This window comes from Lygodium microphyllum, chromosome 20, assembly GCF_053477565.2.
Source record: "Lygodium microphyllum isolate KBCC chromosome 20, Lygodium_microphyllum_v1.1.10, whole genome shotgun sequence".
NCBI lineage: Eukaryota > Viridiplantae > Streptophyta > Polypodiopsida > Schizaeales > Lygodiaceae > Lygodium > Lygodium microphyllum.
Window position 1 is genome coordinate 75,118,685 of NC_141154.1, and position 20,849 is coordinate 75,139,533.

General features: G+C 42.9%; 1 protein-coding gene across 4 annotated transcripts in view; it reads right to left on the minus strand.

The window, feature by feature from the left end:
- Window positions 1-2,902: 2,902 nt before the first annotated feature.
- Window positions 2,903-20,849, minus strand: part of LOC148019033 (uncharacterized) — a 101,730-nt gene continuing 83,783 nt past the window's right edge. For all 4 annotated transcript variants that reach the window (XM_087701579.1, XM_087701580.1, XM_087701576.1 and 1 more), the window contains 5 exons: window positions 7,375-7,458; window positions 7,147-7,281; window positions 5,496-5,617; window positions 4,018-4,199; window positions 2,903-3,676 (listed from right to left, as the gene is read on the minus strand). In XM_087701579.1, the coding sequence (XP_087557705.1) occupies window positions 3,540-3,676; window positions 4,018-4,199; window positions 5,496-5,617; window positions 7,147-7,281; window positions 7,375-7,458 (660 nt within the window). In that variant the 3' untranslated portion in view covers window positions 2,903-3,539. The remainder of the gene's footprint in view (window positions 3,677-4,017; window positions 4,200-5,495; window positions 5,618-7,146; window positions 7,282-7,374; window positions 7,459-20,849) is intronic.

Sequence of the window (20,849 nt, forward strand, 5' to 3'; positions counted from 1 at the left end):
TATGTTTTGCAATGATGGCTTTGATATGATTATGGTATGGGTCTCTTAGACATGGATTGCGCGGTCCAAGTCGTCGTGCTCGACAATGTGCAATGGCCCTATCCAGTGGTGTGACGCAATAGTATGGCATAGGTGTAGTTTGTTTGCTGAGCTAATAGTGCATGTGGAGTCTGATCTATGGAAGAAATCTCTCATTACTCTCTACTTGGGTCCCTATGTGCAAGCTGGTCTCTTGTCTCATAGCAGTGTTGTGTGGTACCTTTGGAGCTCCAGGAGGAAAAGCCCTAGACATCTCTCCTCCTCATACTCCATGACACAACAAAGAGGTCCAAAGCCCTCACAAAAGAGGCAGTGATACCTTCCTCGTATGTCATAGTACATTATACACATGCATATATAGTGCTCCTCTATCTTAGGCTTTGTTGCAAAGCTATTATATCCTATTCTTCATTGGATTATTTGCCCATATGCTAGTTTTTATCCTCAACTGGTGGGAGGACATCAACCTTAATAACTAAATTGATCTCAGCTCAAGTGAGAGGGAGTGTAGTACAGTCCAAGCTAGACAAAGAAGGCAAGAGCTGATTGATATCTAGAGGAAGTCAATGCCAATCTAAGATATTTGGGTGGGGGAACTCTCATATCTTGTGTAAGAAAGCTACTTCCCTAAAGAGTGCCTCCACAACCATAGGTGCTATCTCCATCCCTGCTCTGATGCTAAGGAGTAGGGTGGAGAGCTTACTCCTAATCATGCATGATGTCATCATCGTCTATGGTCTCTCTATGCAGTCCCAACCATCATAATGATCTCTCTCTAGGCCAATCTAGTTAGTAAGCAAGGTCAATCTGCAACCCCAAACCTCAACTCTACACAAGAGCAAATGTGACTAGCGTGTCAAACCACCATAGTTTGGTGCGAGCTTCTTGAAATTATGCATAAGTACATTGCCTCTTTAAGGGTCCCTAAGGTCGTATAGCCTTGTGCGGATTGAGCCTCAACTTTCCCCCTTAGCGAAAAATCTCGAGTCAAAGAAAGTGACACCCAAGTATACATATACTAATGCGAGCTTCTTGAAACTATGTATAGGTACATTGCCTCTTAAGGGTCCCTAAGGTCGCATAGCCTTGTGTGGATTGAGCCTCAACTTTCCCCCTTAGCGAAAATCTCAAGCCAAAGAAAGTGACCCAAGTATACATATACTCTCACATGCTCCACACCTCTCCCAAATGTGAACAAATACATGGAATGGATCACCCATGCTATTGAAGAGGTGAATACTATTGACTTTAGTTTTTCCAAGATTCACTTGGAGCTCTCTATGTGTGCAAAAAGCATATAGTACATCCAAGTGACACTATAAGTCCTCTAGTGAGTTTGAAATGAGTACAATATCATCTACATATAATAGTATCGGTAATAACACTCCAGCTAGACTAGCTCCAATTCCACCTCCTCTATCAATATAGTTTGACACCTCATCTATGTATAGTCCAAGTAGGATGGGTGAAATTAGGTGTCCTTGTATAATGTCTATGGTGCTATTGATCCTCTTAAATGTCCCCCCATGTGTGCATATGACTTGTCACACTGGTATAATGCATAAATGTGCCACAACATACCCTCTTAGCAATCTAATCTCCCACAATCCCTCCATGAAACATATTTGAGCACTGTCAAATGCTTTGCAAAAATCCACAAAGCAACAATAAAGCTGAGCCCTCATTGATGATTGCCTCAAAAGTGTGAGGATATGATCCAATGTGGTGTATCCACATCTAAAACAAGCTTGCCCCTATGCTCTCCTACTCTACATCTCAATCCATACACACAAGTTATGCTCTAGATCAAGATGTTCCTATAATGATTGGGGATCATGATGGTCCTATAGTTAGTATATCGTGTATCACCAATCATGATGGTCCTATAGTTATTAGGGATCAAAGGGTTGCCACTCTTAAAAAAGTGGAGTATATTATGATTGGACCATATTTTTGAAAATCCCTCACATACTACTTTGTTGAACATACTTGTCAATATGGGTACTAGTGTGTGACATGCATGCAAGAGATACTCTTACCACTAGATTGTTGTTGTCCTATGCCCTCCCATTCTATAGTTTGTAGATTGCCTCTCTAGCCATCTTACTTGTGAAGGACTACTGTGTTGGCCTATAGGCTTGTGGAGGTTGCATGGATGTCTATCCCGATACATTATATAACTGTCTCCCATTATGAAACCAAGCGTCACATGATGTAATATGTATACGGGCTGTTTCTCGTGAAACATTCCACACACACACACACACACACACACACACACACACAAAACACTGGTTTGATAAATAAGCATACAAGGAAAGAATATAAATCATCTGCAAAAAGCCAACATAGCCTATGATGCCTAATCACAAAGTACAACTAAAGGGGGATCTCATTATAAACTACAATGACTGTTAAATGAACTCTTGAAACCTACAATAAAAACAAAGGTAAAATCCCTTGGTTTGTTTATCCAAATGTTATTTAGTGCTTGGGCTTTCCCCCAAAACTTCAAACCCCCACTAATTCTTTAGGTTTTTTACGTATTTGTTTTAGGCAAATGATGAAGGTAGTGTTGTCTGGCCAAAGGTTCACTGGTTAAATAATAAAAGCTATTATGCTTGGCTGGCTTAAATGATTATGCTTTGTTTTGATTGCTTTTGTCATATGCGAATGACAAAACGAGATAGCACACAACTTTCAGATACAAGATCCCTTTCAAATCATAACAATACGCAATCTTAACACAAACATCAAGGAACTTGAAACAGTCTTGCAAGAATGAACTGTTTTTTAATCTTAAATTTGATCTCAGTTGTGTGTGTGTGTGTGTGTGTGTGTCTATGTGAGAGAGAGAGAGAGAGAGAGAGAGAGAGAATATTTGAAAAAAAAAATTAGCACAAGAAATTCTCAAAGTCAATCCAATATATGTACAGTTTTCTGACCAACATATTAACCTTTGCGACCATTCAACAATGTAACATATGTACCAAAATGGTGGGCACTCTGCTTCATCCCAACGCTCACCAGAGCTGATTGCTACAGGGGCTTGCGGAGAGCTGGGTGCCATGGGGCAGCCACGTGCTATGAAGTTCAGCCTGCTCTCCAATTCTTTTCTGCACAGGTGGCAAGGAGTTCTCAGCCCCTCTGCAGAAAAGAATTGATTATGCCTCTCTTTTCAAGCTGGTAGGTGGGTCATATTCCTTTGCGGAAGACGGGATTTGTGGCTGATTAGGCCACAACCTGGAAAACTGCTTCCACTATCAAGGTGGGTGAGGGGTGAGGCACTATTGGGTTGGGTTGTGGGTCAGTGGGTCGGGGGACCATAGGTTGCAAAGCACGACCGGCCTTGAGACAATCATGTCGCCTTCACCTCTTGGAAGACTGATCTTTTGTGCCAAGATAACCCACATGCTCAAACCAATGCTCTCCTTCAATGGCTTCAGCTGCTGCTCTGCCCGCGAAGAGATTACGCTCCAGTACTACAGCAATCCACGACATCAACCCTTCCGTACCTTCTTCGGTGTAGATTGACGCCCCTTGCTGCTATGCACGTTTGGCCCTCTCTTCAGCCTCCTCAATGTGGGACCCCTGGTTGTGGCTTTGTCATCACTCTCCAATGATCCATCACTTGCTTCTGCAATTTGAAATTCCATATTGAGATTCTCTCTCTCTCTCTCTCTCTCTCTCTCTCTCATGAGAATTAATGAATCAAAATATTTACAAAGGGCCTTCTGACCAACCAAGCAGACTCAAAGACAAGAAGAAGACTGTACATGAGGCCAAAAGGCTACAAAAAAACCTCTCTCTCTCTCACATCGCAATGGTTAATTATATTAATTATGAAATATGGAAAGTACAAGAGTCACATGACCTAACACCAGAGAACCCCAGATGAGAGGGGCCTAGAATCAGATTTTTTTTTGTTTGGGCAAGAACAGAGTGCTAGACACACATATCTTTTGAAAGAGGCCATACCTTTATTACTCACACAGGAGGTCCCGGCAGTTGCAGATAGCTCCTCTTCCTTGGCATTTATGATTGCACCAGATACAGATACACTTGCATATCTTCTAACTGCACCAATTGTTACAATTCCATCTTCAGCCTCTTCCTGAGGCATTGAACATGAACCTTTGAAGGGAGGCATGTAGCAGAACCTGCACAAAAGCAATTTGGCTCTCTCTCTCTCTCTCTCTCTCTCTCTCTCTCTCTCTCTCTCTCTGAGCAGTGAGCTTCAGTATTCCTGGCAAAGTTTATACCAGCTGCCCATCATTCTGGGTGGACAAACCACTGTCTAATCAACTGACAATTGCAAATAACATCCATGAAACAGTGACAAATTTTCAAGCAGTTGATAATTTCACATTCTCAGTGATTTAAAGCAGTACTAATAAATCTCATTCTACATGATCAGGCAGCATTATGCGTAAGGACCCCAGTCTTTTCTAGCAGAGTGGACAATTTAAAGCTATGTTTCTCAATCCATATATGTTTGTAACAGAATGCTCATCAGTCGTATGAGCCTCATGCTGTCACTCTATTATATGAGAGTTGGCCAAGGCAAATACAATTCCATACCATAAGAGTTCCTCGACCATGAAGCTTGACCTGTGGCCCAAGCAACTGCTCTATACTCTGTTTTTACAAGGGACAGTTACTGTTATCCATTTCTTAAACATCCTTGAGATGAAGACATTTCCAATTAAACAACACACAACTCGAGCATTGTGCTCTTCTTAATAGATCACGTGTCAATCTGAATCTGGATGGCAATGTAGGCTTGACTTCCCTCGCATTATAGTGAGGGTAGTTAAGAGGCATCTAATGTACTTATTACAGATGGTTCTGAGGAAGCACAGAAGTATCTAGATGTATTAGAGGGTAGAGAACTCACATTCAACCTTGGGAACTAACCTTCTCCCATAACTTTTGGATGTCCAATAATTGAGATTATAGCACAGAGAGGTCAGCAGAAACACTAGGCTGGACATCATCAGATTTCAGGGAGTTCATTTGCTGGAAGCTATGACTAAACATCTTTTGCTCATTCCTTGTTATGGCTTTTTCTTTTCACACACTATATTTGTACTCTCTTCTCATTTTGCAGCACTTTAGAAATAGTTGTATTTTCATCGGTAGTATGCTCACACATACTCTACAAGACCTTAGCCAAGGGACAGGCCACATCAAAGGAATTTTATATCGAACAGCCTTAAGGTACCCAATTAAGACTAAAATGAATGCTCGAATATACAAGCCTTCACTTACATATTTCTATATCACATGCGCAGGTGCACATTGCACAGAAGTTCAGTGATATCAAAATTCAAATTACTTTTTACATACTAATTACCACAGGATGTTTGGATCAGTCATACTTTGAAGGTAACTATGCACAGCCAAAACGTTTCTTATGGCACACACAGGTTTCATTCTAAGGTGCAACATCGTACCATTCATCACCTAAATCATTGCTATCAAATCTTTGGTCTAGAACCCTCCATTTCAAGCATTTGTTGCATTGCACCCACTCGTGATCAGGTGTATACAGCACATTTTCCTCCTTTTGACCCTCCTGAAAATCAAAAGAAAAGCACAGGTTTTCAACAAGGAGAAAGAGCGGACAGCATTGGACAACATTACTTTATCCCAGAAAAGAAGACAAACAAAACATTTTTACAACCAATAAGAGTCAAGGAAATCATCTCTCTTCTGTTAGAGGTGGAAAGTTTTCAGCAAGACTTGTAATGGAATACTGATACCTAATTGGCAAATGGGCATAAGGAATAGAACTTGTTGTGCTACTGTGTCAAAAATGACACTGGAAGCTCTAAGGACCACAACCTAGACTTTCAATTAGAAGTAGGCTTCATGTCGTGTGGACAGATCTGGAAGGTTTTCCTCAGAAACGTCTTCAGGAATCTCAGCTGGATGCTGCACCATTGGAAACTGGAATGGAGTCACTACTAATTACATGAAAAAGACCTGGATTTGACACTGATCCCATCTGCCAGACTTTGTGAAACCACCCAATCTCCATCCACAGGAAGAAGCACAAGAAAAGGTTTGCAACATGCTGGTATCAAAAGTATAGAGCCCTCTTCCACCCAAAGAATTGTTAATTCTTTTGCATTTTGTAAAGTGATAGCAGTTTGTTTAGGCCCATTGGACAACACCTAGGTGTAGTGCACTTGGGGCAATGAACGACTGCCAGTCAGTTGCTGCACGATAAAACATAGATGACTCTCATGATAGGCTCAAGCTGTTACTGCATTCAGCAAGTGATGTATAAAGTCAGGTTTAGCCCAGCATAACTGCTTATACATGGGATACCAGTGTTTCATGCTTACACCAAGCATCTTGAGATAAAGATGAAACCCATGAAGGACAAATTACAGTAATCTCTTGCTTTAGATCCATTTTGACACAGATTTTAAATAACCTTTCCAGGTCTTTTTGTAGATGAATTGTCGATAACGAGTTTATTGTTATGGATCTTTTTTGTCTTGTATCTGGAAAGGTTCCACTACTATCATTCTCATTGCAGTACAGAGGAAAAATTAGATGCAGTAAACTATTTGAAAGACAAAAAAGATCATTAGCACTCGGTAGACAACCTAAAAAGACTGTAGGTTGATTGTGCAGGTATATGAAAATTCAAGTTATGGATGATTTCCTCTTGCAGATTCACTATGGGTCATATGTGAAAAAAAAATTGTGCAGTACATACATGCAGCTTTGGCTCATACAAATCACAAAAATGAGAAGTTGGCTATTTTTGTTGTTTAATAGGACTGCCTCATGAAGCAGCAGCACCCAGAATAGATGATACCATGTCGGCATGACGCTAAGTGGATCAACACTACATCCATCAAATCACATGAAGACTTGCATGAGGAAAACATCTTGTAGCATCATGAAGTCCTAGAAGGAAGCTACAAGAGTTTCAAATGAGCATGAAACAAAAAAGGATCTTCATTCTAACAGAACATCAGAACTTTAGTTTTAAGAATGAAGTGAACAAAAGCAGGAAATGAAAACTTAAGTGTCAAAAGATAGGTGAACCAAAGCAGGACTGATTTATTTTAGAAGATTGACACCTACTACTTTTAAAGAGTCGAAATTCTCATCCCAATATTTATTAGCCATGTTGCCAAGCCAATCTTCCAAAACAGCATAAGCTTCACAATCCAGAAAACCTTGCTTGTTGTTGAGCACTGCCACCCCATTTTCAAGTCTCTGAATAACAAAAAGTTTACAAATATTAGAGGGAGATATAAATTCACCTTACATCTAGGATGTTCTTGTTAGGTCTATGATGAGAAGACCAACCATTATGTCAGTTACATCAATAACACCAATCACTCCACGTCCCATATCAGCAGTATGCACCATACCTCCCACACGTTTATATGCCTGACAGTAACCAAAAGTGTGAGAAAATTGTGAGCAACAAGCAGTCTCCATTCAAGCACGCATATTGCAAGCTTGTTCACTTCGTTAACCATTATTGCTTCTCAGATGATTACTTGTCTTTGGAAAGTAAAGATGGACTCTCATAAAGATAGAGAAGAACACTTTACAAGTTAGGACTAATAATACTTGTAAAACTCGGAGCAACTATTTTCCCTACTTGCAGCAACTATTGATCTCCTTGCTCTGGCCTACTGGTCTCATCCACACACTTGTCACATCACCTTCTCACACTGACCCACCCATTGTTTTGACATTTTGCCCCTGCTTGGAATCTCACATCCTATCACCTGTGAAATGGAAAGGGTTAATGTTTGGCTTGTTGTTTGACCTGTCGAGTGGACACCATCATAGGCTGCCCATACAATCATGCTTCCACCACCACCATCAGTAATCAAGTGATTATCACCAACCACTACTCCAAATTTATGGTACATGGCCCATGAGATGTTGAAACTTAACAGTGTGGAATTGTAACGGTGCTCTCTGGATGTATACAGGATACTTCGAGGATACTTCCAGGAATGTATTGCCATGCATACCAAGATGCACCAGTAACTTACCAAAGGTGCGATGATATTGATGGGAGTCAGTTTTTCACCCTTAGACACACATAGTTGGGGGCACCAGAGGATCTGGAGGAGTATCAATGTTGTTTAGAGCTATTTTCTGCTTGCCAATTCTACTTTACACGTTACTGTAAGAGGATGTTTTGCAGTTTCCTAGCATTGATGATATATTGGTAGCAGGGCACTTGTTGCATAAAGTTAGACCAAGTGGTGTAATTTGACCCATTAAAGCGAGTCTTATCTGTGAAGGCGAATAGCCGTAACAATAGAAGTGGCAGTGTTGGATGGGAAATAGGGTGGGTAGGGTAGGGGAGTGGAGTACACTTGGGGATTAGCCCTAGAGTACCCACCATGCATGCAAAATGTGTGCATAGTGAATCCAAAAGTGGATATGGGCTAATTGAGCATAGGCATGGTAGCCACATGTGTAGCCCAAGGAGGGATGGACACATGAGAGATAAAAGATGGAAATCCCTACGTGCGAGTAACCCATGGAGTGAGGAATGCCACACCATAGGCAAAGGATGGAAATCCCTACGTCTAAGAGGCCAATGGTTTTTTTTTCCCCTTTTTTTTTTGTTTGGAGGGGGGGGGGGGGGTGTAAGGAAGTGAATGTCCGGGTGTAGAGAGGGGGATGCCCATCATAGCCATCCTAGGAAAGAGAAATGTGCTCACTTGTGGCATGTATAAGGCACAATGTTAAAAGGTGGAATTCCTATTGATGACGTACCAGGGTGTAGAGTGGCATTTACCTGTGGATAGCTAACATGAGGTGATGAAAAAGAAAAGGTACTAGGAATTCAAAGAGATGATCCAAATCCTGGTGTGTTGGATGCAAATGTGGAGTGCAATCCTAAATTATTGGAAGTAGAAAAAAGAAAATCTATGTTTTAACTAGAAGATGGAGGGATGGAAGGAGTTTGGGAAAAAGAACTACTTTGAGAGCCTCCTTGTTAACATTTACGTACTCAAACATGTCATTATCTAGATCCTATATACCAAAAGGAAAAACAAGGAAGGACTTGATTCAAATAACTCAAAAGGGTTAGCTGAACTTAATATTGGGCCTAGCTGTGATGAAAGAGATGGATCGCCGGTCGTCCCAAATGTTGTATATATTTCCTGATTAGAGAGACAACCAACCTCATAAACTAGTCCGGATGTATTAGAACTAGGTTTTCAAGAGTTGAAGAAGGATAGCTGCAACCATACCCTAATATGCCAGTATTTTTGAAACTCCTTATCCATCATGAAATGTGTATCTGGCCAAGAAGAAGGTGAAGGTGAAGTGTTATCTTACTCATGGAGTCCATAATGCCTCCTCATGGTCTCCAACGATGGAGAGCCTGATAAGACGTAGTAGGATCCCAAGGAGTTTAAGATATTGTGAGTTGGTTATTTATCGTTCGCATATCTCGCATAAAACCAAGCTCTCCACGATAGCCATAGGGTACTCCTTACAAAAGCACCATCTTTGATACCATGTGAAGATGAGCCAGGGTTTGCACTCAGAAAACATAGAATGTATGAACACGGCTAAAACACAATAACTCAAAAAATGGTGCAAAAAATACAAATATAAATGGAGAGGAAGGAGAACTCTGAAGTGAATGAATCAATGCTACAAATGATAGAAAGAGTGTACAAGATGCTCAAAGGCAGAGAAATACGAGTCATCGGAGTGTGATGTCCACCGAAGATGAATCCTGAGTGTTGTAACCACCAATTAGAGCTGAAAGTGTGCTTAATGTGGAAGGGCAACAGGCTGGTCACCAAAATGCAACAATCCGGAGGGTGAAATCTGGTAAATGCAGCACTATACCACCTGAACAAGGCTGAAAACCTATCACCCAAGGCTAAAGATAGTCACACAAGAGCAGGAGGAGCAGGAGAGTATGCTGATGCTGGGCAGCCAGGTCAGCTGGTAAACGCAGGCTGAAAACATGTAACAGCTAAGAATCAGGCCTGTACAGATAAAATGCCAATTGGTACAGAGTACTCATCAGCAAGGAGGCAGCTATAGTGTCAATGCAAGCTATTCCGGGCAAGAGAAGATGTTGCCAATAGATGGAAGCAATCACCAGGCATCTGTGGTTAGGCTGTGGTAACATGGCAGCAGTTGCATGGGCTGCACAGCCATTGATGAAGGCTGATGGCTGAAATCTACAAAATAAGATAGATTGAATGGTGGGAAGCCTGTTTATTTATAGATTTAGAAGGATCCTCCCAAGTTAGGGTTTTGCTTGTGGGACATAGAAAATCTCTGGCCTGTAAGGCACTAGCAAAGGTGCGGCGGACTTCACCCCCTCTATCTAAACAGTATTCATGACACAGGTTTTGTCTAAGACCAGAGCATCCTCAATAACATGTTTACCTTCTTCGAGAATACAAAGTGGACCCAACATAGGGGGCAAAGGATGGCAATTGGTTCTCCTAGATTTTGAGGAGGCATATGACAGGGTTGGTTATGACTTCCTAGAGGAGACCGTGGCCTGGTTAGGCTTTCCTCAACAGTGGATGAAGGGGGTCTCAACACTTTACACGTAAGCCAGCATCAAGGTGATCATAGGAGGGTGGAAAGGTGAGGAGCTCTGATTGAAGTGACCAGTCTGATGGGCTGCCCCTTGCTCCATCCCTTGTCCTGTTCTTTATCAACACAATGTCCTATTTTCTTCAAGTGAGAGTTCCTCAGGGCATCTATGTGGATGGAGGCAAAGTTTCTGGACTCCAAATATGCAAATGACACTGCCTTGTATATTGAGAATAATTAGCTGATGTTAGAGAGAGAGAGAGAGAGAGAGAGAGAGAGAGAAGCGTTGGAGGTCTTCTGCTTAGCAGCAGGGGCAAAAATCAACTAGCATAAGTCAACTAGTTTCTTTACAGATCGACTCTAGCACAGATTGAGCTGATGTTAGAGAGAGAGAGAGAATCTTTGGAGGTCTTTTGCTTAGCAGCAGGGGCCAAAATCAACTAGTATAAGCCAATTAGTTTCCTTACAGATCTTGACTCTAGCACTGATGGTGTTCACTTGGGATTCACCTGGGTGAGCAGGGGACATATAGTCACATACATTGCGTTCCAAGTGGGAACTCGACGTCACAACAGCCTTGCACTTAATGCCTATGTTAGACCATCCGGTGGAAGCTTACCTATCAGAGCATGCTCCAAACTCTAGTGGTTAGCCAAATCCTATTGGTGATGGCCTGGCATATAGCTTCTTGCTAATGCATCTCTCCATCCTGTGTTTCGCAATTGTGCTGCTTAGTCTGGAACTTCTTCTGGTCTGGTTCAGACAGGCCTAGCAATTCCCAAGCTAAGGTGGCCTTGTAGTCCATCATCAGACACAGCTCAGAGGGAGGCTTAGGGATTGTTGATCCAAAATACCAAATCAAGGTCCTTCTGGGCAAGCTGGCGTTCCAAGGGCTCACATCAAGTGGGCAGATTTGGAAGCTTCTCCTCCAGGAGGGCTTTCAAAAACGTTGTCCCCATCTTGGAGGAGAGTGGAGACCATCTCTGAAGTGACCTTTTCCACACCCTCTGCAGATCATTCTTCCTTTGCTACAAGTTTGACAGAGCTTGCGGAAGGTTCCAGAGCCAAGGCTTCAGGGTCGTCAGAAGGAGATTCATAACAGCCAGTCATCTGGAACCCACATCTGGGATTGAGATAGGCTGCAGCTTAAAGAGTGCAAACACATTTGATGAGTTTCCTGGGAGGCCATAGCTTCCCAATCTATCAGGTTGTGGAGAGAGATCTGTAGGGACATGGACTTGGAGATCCTTCGATAGGCAGTGGGATGCAGGAGGGGAGTTGGGGCCAGATAGCTGGAGATTGATGCAACGACTCCATAGGAGTGGCTTACCCCTCCCCTCCCATCGTGTTATATGAGTGACTTTATGATCCAGTTATATGAGCTGATAAATATTTGTCTGGATATAATATCTACTCTTATATTTCAGGAAAAGGATGTAGTCCCAGTTAGCCAGGAAAAATATTATGTGAATCAACACTATATGAAACTAGAGAGTTTGAAAAGATAGGCTCCGTTAACACAATTAATTGGATGGAATGCATTTTTCACATAAAAAATTTCTTAGAAACATCTCTAAGGAACAAATTCCAAAATCAGAAATTTTCAGCACATAAGGTCATACCCTTCCCAAAGCATGACCTTAGATTTGTATATGTAGAGCTTATAATGTGGATAAGCTCATGGAGTGTAGCCCAGTTTTCACAAAGATGACAACCTTGATTTTCTTCCTCGCTAACATTAGCAAGTTTTGACACAAAAAGCATTCTACAAACACAAATAAGGACTGCCCAACAGCTACTCAATTGCATTCGTACAATGCAATGCTTAATAAATATCATTTTCAGGTGCCAAATCAAATTCATTCCGGCCATTCAGGATTAGCATTTCACATCAATTGTCATGTTGCTAAATGATGGCCACATTGACTACTAGTATCTAACAGTTTGTCATTGCAATCCATCCTCATTCGTTGTTCATGTAGAATAATATCAACGCTAGACCAGTGCTTCCAAGGTAGAAGTGGTCAATGTAAACAGCAATGCTAAAACGATCTTTATTTTCCAAGAAAAGAAATTTCTATTAATAACACCTTGGCGAATAACCTGAGGTAAAAAGTACAAGGAACTCTGTAAAGAGTAACTAAGTACATCACAACTACAATGGTGAACAACTAATACGAGGGACAGTGTGGAAGAAAGTGCCTAAATCCCATATCTGCAAAAAAGCCTCTCTTCTATTCCTCATCCTCTCAAAGCTGCCCTGCATCCTCTCCCGTCTCCCTCGAAGGGGGTGAATGATCTCTGTCCAAATCCTTGATAGAGTCTCCGCTGTGGATACATCCAAAAGGTCAATGGCGTGGCTGCATCTCACAGTCCAAATATACCAGGCTATGATACTGGCAATCAACTCCCATATGTGGCAGTGTCCCTGAGTCCACTGTGCCTGTGAGTAATCTGGAGCGAGAATCCTTCTCAGATGCTGTCTAATAATGAGAGAAGAGCCCATGAACATCCTCATAGCCATATGTTGGGTCTCTATCTGTGACCCATGCTACAGCCGCCTTGGTAGCCACCATGGTCTCTGTTGTGCCGTGAAATACTATCCTAAGGGCACCTCTTCTCCAAACCTCTAGGGAAGTCCAAAAGGCAATGTCTCTATGTCTCCATTGGCTCATCACATCTTGTGCATGCTACTGGGTCCCTGCCGTATCCAAGCCACATGCTACCTGCTAGACCCCTATGAGCTACAAGTCATAGGAAGAGAGAGATCTTCCTAGGCCTGAAGCTATCATGCAGCCCCCTCCAAAAGTCGCAAAGGAACTCTGTGATCCCCTCTCTAAGCCAATGGGAAGAGGCTGCTAGCTGTGGCCTGATCCTGCTCATCTATAGTGTAGCCAAAGAAGGCACATCACAAGGTCTATCAATGAACCAATCCCTCCACACCCACTCTCCTGGATCCCACTCTAATCTCTGTAAAGGTCTCCTCTAATTGACTATCTGGAGCATCCAATGAATGCTATTCGGTCAAGTCCTCTCACTGGAGACAGCCATCCTCCTCAACTGTAAAAGTAAATGTCCTATCTCTGCTAGTCGCAAAAACTACTAGAAGAATGTCCCTTCTAGAGAACAGACCGATCCAAGTCTGAGAGGTGCATGTATTTGTCCTCCAATCTGGTGGAACTTCCTCCGTCATCACAGCCGCGATCATAACTCTGGCTCCCTTGAGCCCCTATAGTCTCTATCTCTAGTCTCTTGCCATAGCTCCCAGAATGCAAACCAATCTCCCATTGCTACAACAACATGTAAAGAGAACCTCCCCCACGATAAGTATATCCTTTGTCCAAGAGTGTGGATGGAGTCTAATCTCAAAAGGTGATGGAAGAGCAAAGGCTGCCTTCTCTTATCTTCAGCTGTAGTGGGGGGTAGCTAGTGAAGCCCTAGTACTACAGAACTCAAACCACGAATCTCATCTCACCTCAAAGCTTCTTCCTAATTTCCTGGTCCTAATCTCCTAGAAAATCCCATGGATATTGGGCTGCCACAGTCCTTCATGGACAGGTGTCATAGCTTGTACCCTCCCTATCAGAAGTTTCTTCTAGGGCTCCTCACTTAGAAGAAAACCCCTAACAATGAGCTTAGCCATTAAGGCTTTACTCTGGCTATCTTGGTCTATGATCCCCAACCCTCCCCTAGATCTAAGCCTTAAGGTGTATGATGACGTCCAAGCAACCTTTGCCCTAGCCGTGCTCCCATCTCCTCTAGACCAAATAAAGTTCCTAATAAGGCACTTCACCTGGGCCGATGCATGACCAATAGGAAGTGATATACCACATAGTCTCAAGGACCTAGCCGGTGACTACTACTCTCCCTATTAGTGATAGTTGCGCTGAGCTCTAGTAAAGAAACTTCTGTCTTGTGCTCAAGAGGAGGGATGTCAACTGCTGCTGTTTTGAGGTAATGTCAATCCTCACATGGCAACCAAGATATCTCACTGCAGTCTCGCAGAGAACCCACGTGAAATCCTCATGTGGTCGCCACTCTGGCTGCCTAGTGTCGCATATCCAAAATCCATAAGACTTGTGCCAATTAATTAAGGTACCTGTTGCTCTACAAAATATCTCCATGGCTGTTACAAAGGACCTAAAGTTACTCTCAACCCCATCCAGATAGATTGTTGTGTCATCTGCAAACTTCACATCTAGAAGCTCCTCAAGCTCAAGGATGGGTAACCAAATGCCTCTGACACCCGTAGATCTATCTCTCAAGAAAGAGCTCATGGCCTTTGCTACAAACAAGAACAAGAAGGGAGCTAGTGGGCACCCCTATCTAACCAATCTTTGAATGCTGAATCTGTCTCCTCGTGTCCCACTCATCATAACCTAGCTGTGTGCTGAGGAGTAAAGAGCCACTATTCCCTTGATCCACTACTCTCAAAATCCCATCCTCGGTATCGTGCCCTCTAAGAACTCCTAGTTGGCACGGTCATCTGCCTTCTCAAAGTCGAGAAGTAGCACAATAAGTTCCTCGTTCCTAGATCTAGTCCAAGCTGTGGACTCCTAGAAAGTGAAGATAATGTCCAAGATGCTGCATTCTTGGACAAAACTTCTCTGTGCGGGGTGAATGATATCTAGCATCAATGGGGCTAATCTTAGACTAATTGCCTTTGCAAGGATCTTATAGGCAGTTCAAAGCTATGTGTTCCAAAGAAACGTACTTCTCTAGCATAACCCATGATGCCATGATCTCCTAGAAAGCTGATATGAGGCCTACACTAATAAGATCCCAATAGCTCAAAAAGGACTTATCCAATTGGACACTTGCCTAAGGGCGATGCCAAAAGCGCCTTCTGCACCTCCTCTGTAAGATGGGCCATCAAATATCTACTCACTCTAACCCATGATGCCATGATCTCTTGGAAAGCTGATATGAGGCCTACATTGATAAGATCCCAATAGCTTAGAAAGGACTTATCCAATTCGTCTTCTCTTGGACACTTGCCTAAGGGCAATGCTAGAAGCACCTTCTGCATCTCCTCCTCTGTAAAATGGGCCATCAAATATTTGCTGATTCTATCTGTAATCACCTTTTTTGTGCTCTACCATAATGTCTATCTATCCCTCTCGTATCCTAAGGGCCTAGTAGTGGATCCAAGAAAAGCTGTGTAGTATTGTGTAGCCACATGTCTCGCCTCCAAAGGGCCCTGTGCAATAGATCCATCTCCTCTCCTAAGTCTCCTAACACCCTGTCCAGAGTGTTTTGGCCCTATGGTACGGAAAAAATCCTTGTTAACCTTGTCACTTGATCGAGTCCAGAAGGAAGCTCTTGTGTGAAACCTATACTCTGATCTAGCTTCCTTCATAGCATCAATCCCTACTCTGGCAATGCATATCCTCTTAGTTGTCCATCTGCACCCTAGCTATCTCTCCTTTCCCCTCGGTAGGGTAGCCAATGATGCTCTGGCAGATCTCTCCTTCTCTAGAAGGCCCTCTCTCCTCATGGCCTCCTCCCTTAACAAGGAGCTAATTTCCTATAAGCTCTCATCCAAGCCAGTAGCTACTCGTCCACCAACAGAGAAGAGTCTGGATGTCCACAACTGTGTGACTGTCTCTTTGAGATTATCCTCATAGAGCAAGTGCTCAAGAATCTTGACACTAGAGTGAGGTCCTCAGACTCTCTCTTAGAGAAGTAGCTGAATCACTGAATGGTCTAAGAGAGTCCTGCCAAGTATGATGCCCATTAGGCCGCCCCTGTCACAAGCCCAATCGTCTACATAAAATCAGTCAATCCTAGAGAAAGTCCTAGCTCCTACTGCCTTGTCTCTCTTGGAGAACTAGAGTGAGCTTGTGGACTTGCCAAACTCTACTCTGAGCTATGGGTCCTAACCTTTGATATGAAATAGTAACTCCTCCAAAGCAACATACTCTCCTCTAATAGTTTTCGTGTATCTGCCTCTCATGTCCACAAGAGCCTCCACCATATTAAAGTCATCCCCTACTATCCAATGATCCACCTATGGTAGGGACTTGGTCCAAAATTGTCTCCTATTTCATTGGCCATTCAAGGCATAAATGACCAACATACCAATAAGTGACGACTCCGCTCTCACTAAGACCCACATAGCTCTCCCTGGAATCACAATACCCTAGCCTTGTGTCGACTGGGTCCACTGCTCCCCAATGCAAATGCATTACTCCAACTTGTATCCCTGTCTTTCCCATGGTTGCTACCCAATAAGTGTGACTTTGGCCTGGCAACAGCTTCCCGTAGCATCACGATATCCTCTCTGCCAAGAATTGGTGCTCCAGCAATATGAGGAAATCAACTCCTCCTACTACTAATGCTCTATGTAAGTCCTACCTCATGAGGCTTCAACCCTGCCTGAAGTGTCATCCTTCCAAGCCTCGTACATTCCATGAGAATATCCTCATGGAGTGCATCTCAACCTCTCAAACTGGCATGGCTCTTGTAATCTGTTGTAATCTATGGTGTTGTCGTAGTCAACTGCTATGGAGTCTCTATCTCCTAGATAACCATGGAAGTGACTGTGGGAGCCGTAGGAGGCTGAGATGGCAGCATCTAGGCTGGTGGTCGAAGGTCCTCGACCACTCTCCACTGCCCCCGTCTCAACTCTGGGCCTCTCTACTCTTGCCCCCGTCGCTTATATGCATGCTCTAAATGTTGCTCGCATTGCCTCCTCCTCTATCTAGCATTGCACCATCTTTTGCACTCTACATCACTCCTTCATGCCCTAGGTCTACCACCTCCCTTCTCTCTATTGGAGGTCTTGACACTAGCGAGTCTTGGGGTATGGACAAAGGGAATCTTGATGGTCCAAGGGAGGGAATGTAAGGACTGTGTGAACTATAACTCCAGCCAACGGGCATTTGTGGGCCCCCCCCTCTCTCTCTCTCTCTCTCTCTCTCTCTCTCTCTCGCTATATATATATATATATATATATATAACATGGCCAAATACATTGCCAATCTTGAAAAGATACATTATGAAGTACACATCAACGCCAAGAAAAGAGATGGTGATGGAAGTGCCGTCTTCGAGTGATGAGTAGTCTCCATTCTCGATCTAGCCGTCGAAGCATGCCACTGAATGTAGGTACAATGACGAGTGTGTACCTCTAGGTTTTTAGATAGATATATATGTGTAAGTACAAGTGCTAAGGGTGTGTTCACACACAAGCACATTTAAAGGCATGAGGCCTTTATTCCCAACGACCTCCCACCTAAAGGCAATGTGCCTTAAGAGGAGAAAAGAATCATACTTTGCCTCGAAAAGATACGGCATGAAGTACACATCAAGGCCAGGAAAAGAGATGGTGATGGAAGTGCCATCTTCGAGTGATGAACAGTCTCCATCCTCGATCCATCTATCGAAGTATGCCACTGAATGTAGGTACAATGATGAGTGTGTACCTCTAGGTTTTTAGATAGATATATATGTGTAAGTACAAGTGCTAAGGGTGTGTTCACAACCAAGAACATTTAAAGGCACGAGGCCTTTATTCCCAACAACCTCCCACCTAAAGGCAATGTGCCTTAAGAGGAGAAAAGAATCAGCTTAGTCTAAGTGTGTACAAAGCTGAAATACATATATCTATCCAACTCCCATCATTTGTCAGCAATGAGCAAACCGCTCTGCTGGAAGTCCCTTCGTGAGAAGATCTGCAGGGTTATCATCTGTATGCAATTTGACAAGCTCAATGCTCTTGTTGTCAAGTATATCTCTAATGAAGTGGTACTTCATATGTATGTGCTTTGTCTTTGCATGAAAGACAGAATTCCATGCTAGCATGATGGTACTTTGACTATCACAATGGAGAACAGGTAACTTTGTGATACTAAGCTATCCCACCAGACGTGAAAGCCATAAAGCCTCCTTGCATTCCTCAGTGGCAGCCACATACTCTGCCTCAATAGTAGACAATGCAACACACTTTTGTAGCATGGAGATCCAAGAGATTGCTCCTGTGAAAGTAAACACATACCCAGAAGTGGACTTCCTGCAATCCGTATGGCCAACATAGTCTGCATCCGTAAAGCCAACAACAGATGCCTTCTGCTTCCCAAAATAGATGCACAACTCCTTTGTGCCTTTGAGATATCTCATAATACCTTTCACTGCATCCCAACGCATGGCCAGCATAGTCTGCATCCGTAAAGCCAACAACAGATGCCTTCTGCTTCCCAAAACAAATGCACAACTCCTTTGTGCCTTTGAGATATCTCATAATATCTTTCACTGCATCCCAATGCTTCTTGCCAATGTCAGGATGTGTAGCAATCATAATATATATCAAACTGCCAACAGTTGAAGCATATGGTATCTTGGTCATTTCAGCCTTCTCATCATCAGATATAGGGCTGTCCTCTGCACTGAGTTTCACATATGGAGGCAATGGACCCCAATTGTTTTCCCCCCCTCCATATTAAAATGTTGCAAAACCTTGGAGATATACTCCTGCAAAGATAGATAGAGTAAGCCTTTTGATCTATCTCTGAGTATTCGCATGCCAAGAATGTGATTTGCATCACCAAGATCCTTCATGTCAAAGCTGCCGTGAAGACTTTGATTCAGTGAATCCAAGGCATGAGTATCCTTGCCAGCAATCAACATATCATCAACATAGAAAACCAAGATAATCAAGCTGTCATCTGCTGCCTTCTTGGTGTACAAGCAGTAATCCACTTGACTTCTATGAAAGCCTTGGGACTGCATGAATGTATCAAACTTATGATACCATTCTCTTGGCGCTTGTTTCAACCCATACAAACTCCTTTTGAGTTTACATATCATCTTTTCTTTCTCTTTTTTCACAAACCCTTCAGACTGCTGCATATATATGTCTTCATACAGATCACCATGTAAAAATGCAGTCTTTATATCCATCTGTATGAGTTCCATATCTTCAACTGCAACCAAGCCCAAAATGATTCTCAATGTAGTCATCTTGACTACAGGAGAGAAAATCTCATCAAAGTCAATTCCTTGCTGCTGCTTGTACCCCTTTGCAACCAATCTTGCTTTGTACTTTGATGAGGAACCAGAAGTAACCTTCATCTTGTAAACCCATTTGCATCGAAGTGTTTTCTGCCCTTTAGGCAACTGCACCAAGTCCCAAGTGCCATTTTTCTCAAGAGATTTCATCTCTGACAACATGGCTTTATACCATTTCTTGCTGTTCTATCTGTCCATTGCTTCACCACAGTCTATCAACATGACATAATCAACCACATTGTTTGCACCAGGAACAAATCTGTCAGGTTGTCTAGTAACCCTAGACGATCTCCTAATCCAATGGTCGTTGTTTGCTGGCTATTCCTGCAAATTTCCATTTTTAGCATGCTGTCCTGGCATTTCAGCCTGCAAATCAGCATTGACAGCTTGTTGTCTTGGCTATTCCTGCACATGTAGTGGCTCATTATCATGGGCAATAGCTGGTTGATCATTTCCAGCATCATTTCCTGCATTTACAAGTTCATTTACAACAAGTATTTGTTGCTGTTGTACAATGGACACATTTTGCTGTCCAAAAGGTATTTCTTCCCGAAATACAACCCTACAGACCTCCTCAGTCTTTTTGGGTTGTTTATGCATGCGATCTTCCCGGAAGATAACATCATTGTTGCGTACTACTTTCCTTTTCTCGGGATCCCACAATCTATAACCCATTTCACCCTTGTTACCATATCCTAGGAAAATGCATTTACAGAACTTTGGCTCAAGTTTGCTGCGTTTTTCTTTACGAATGTGCATAAAAGCCTCGCAGTCAAACACTTTCAGGTGATCATATGAAGGTGGCTTGCTCGATCACGCTTCTTGGGGAACTCCCCCCCCCCCCCCCCCCCCCCCCCAATCTCCCCAAAAGACTTGTTTGGTGACCGATTAATCAAGTGAATGGCTGTCATAACAGCCTCTGCCCAAAAACCATGGGGTAATGCAACATGAGACAGCATCGTACGGACCTTATCCTGTATTGTCCGATTCATACGCTCTGCAACTCCATTTTGGGGTGGATTATGAGGGGCAGTGAGCTCCCTCTTTATCCCTTTGCTGTCACAAAATGCCTAAAAGGCCTTGGACACATATTCCCCACCATTGTCAAAGCGAAGACACTTAAGTGTTTTATCAGTCTGGTTTTCAACCAATGCCAAGAATTTTTTGAACTTGTCAAGCACTTCATCCTTGCTACGAATAGGATAAACCCATACCTTTCGTGTAGC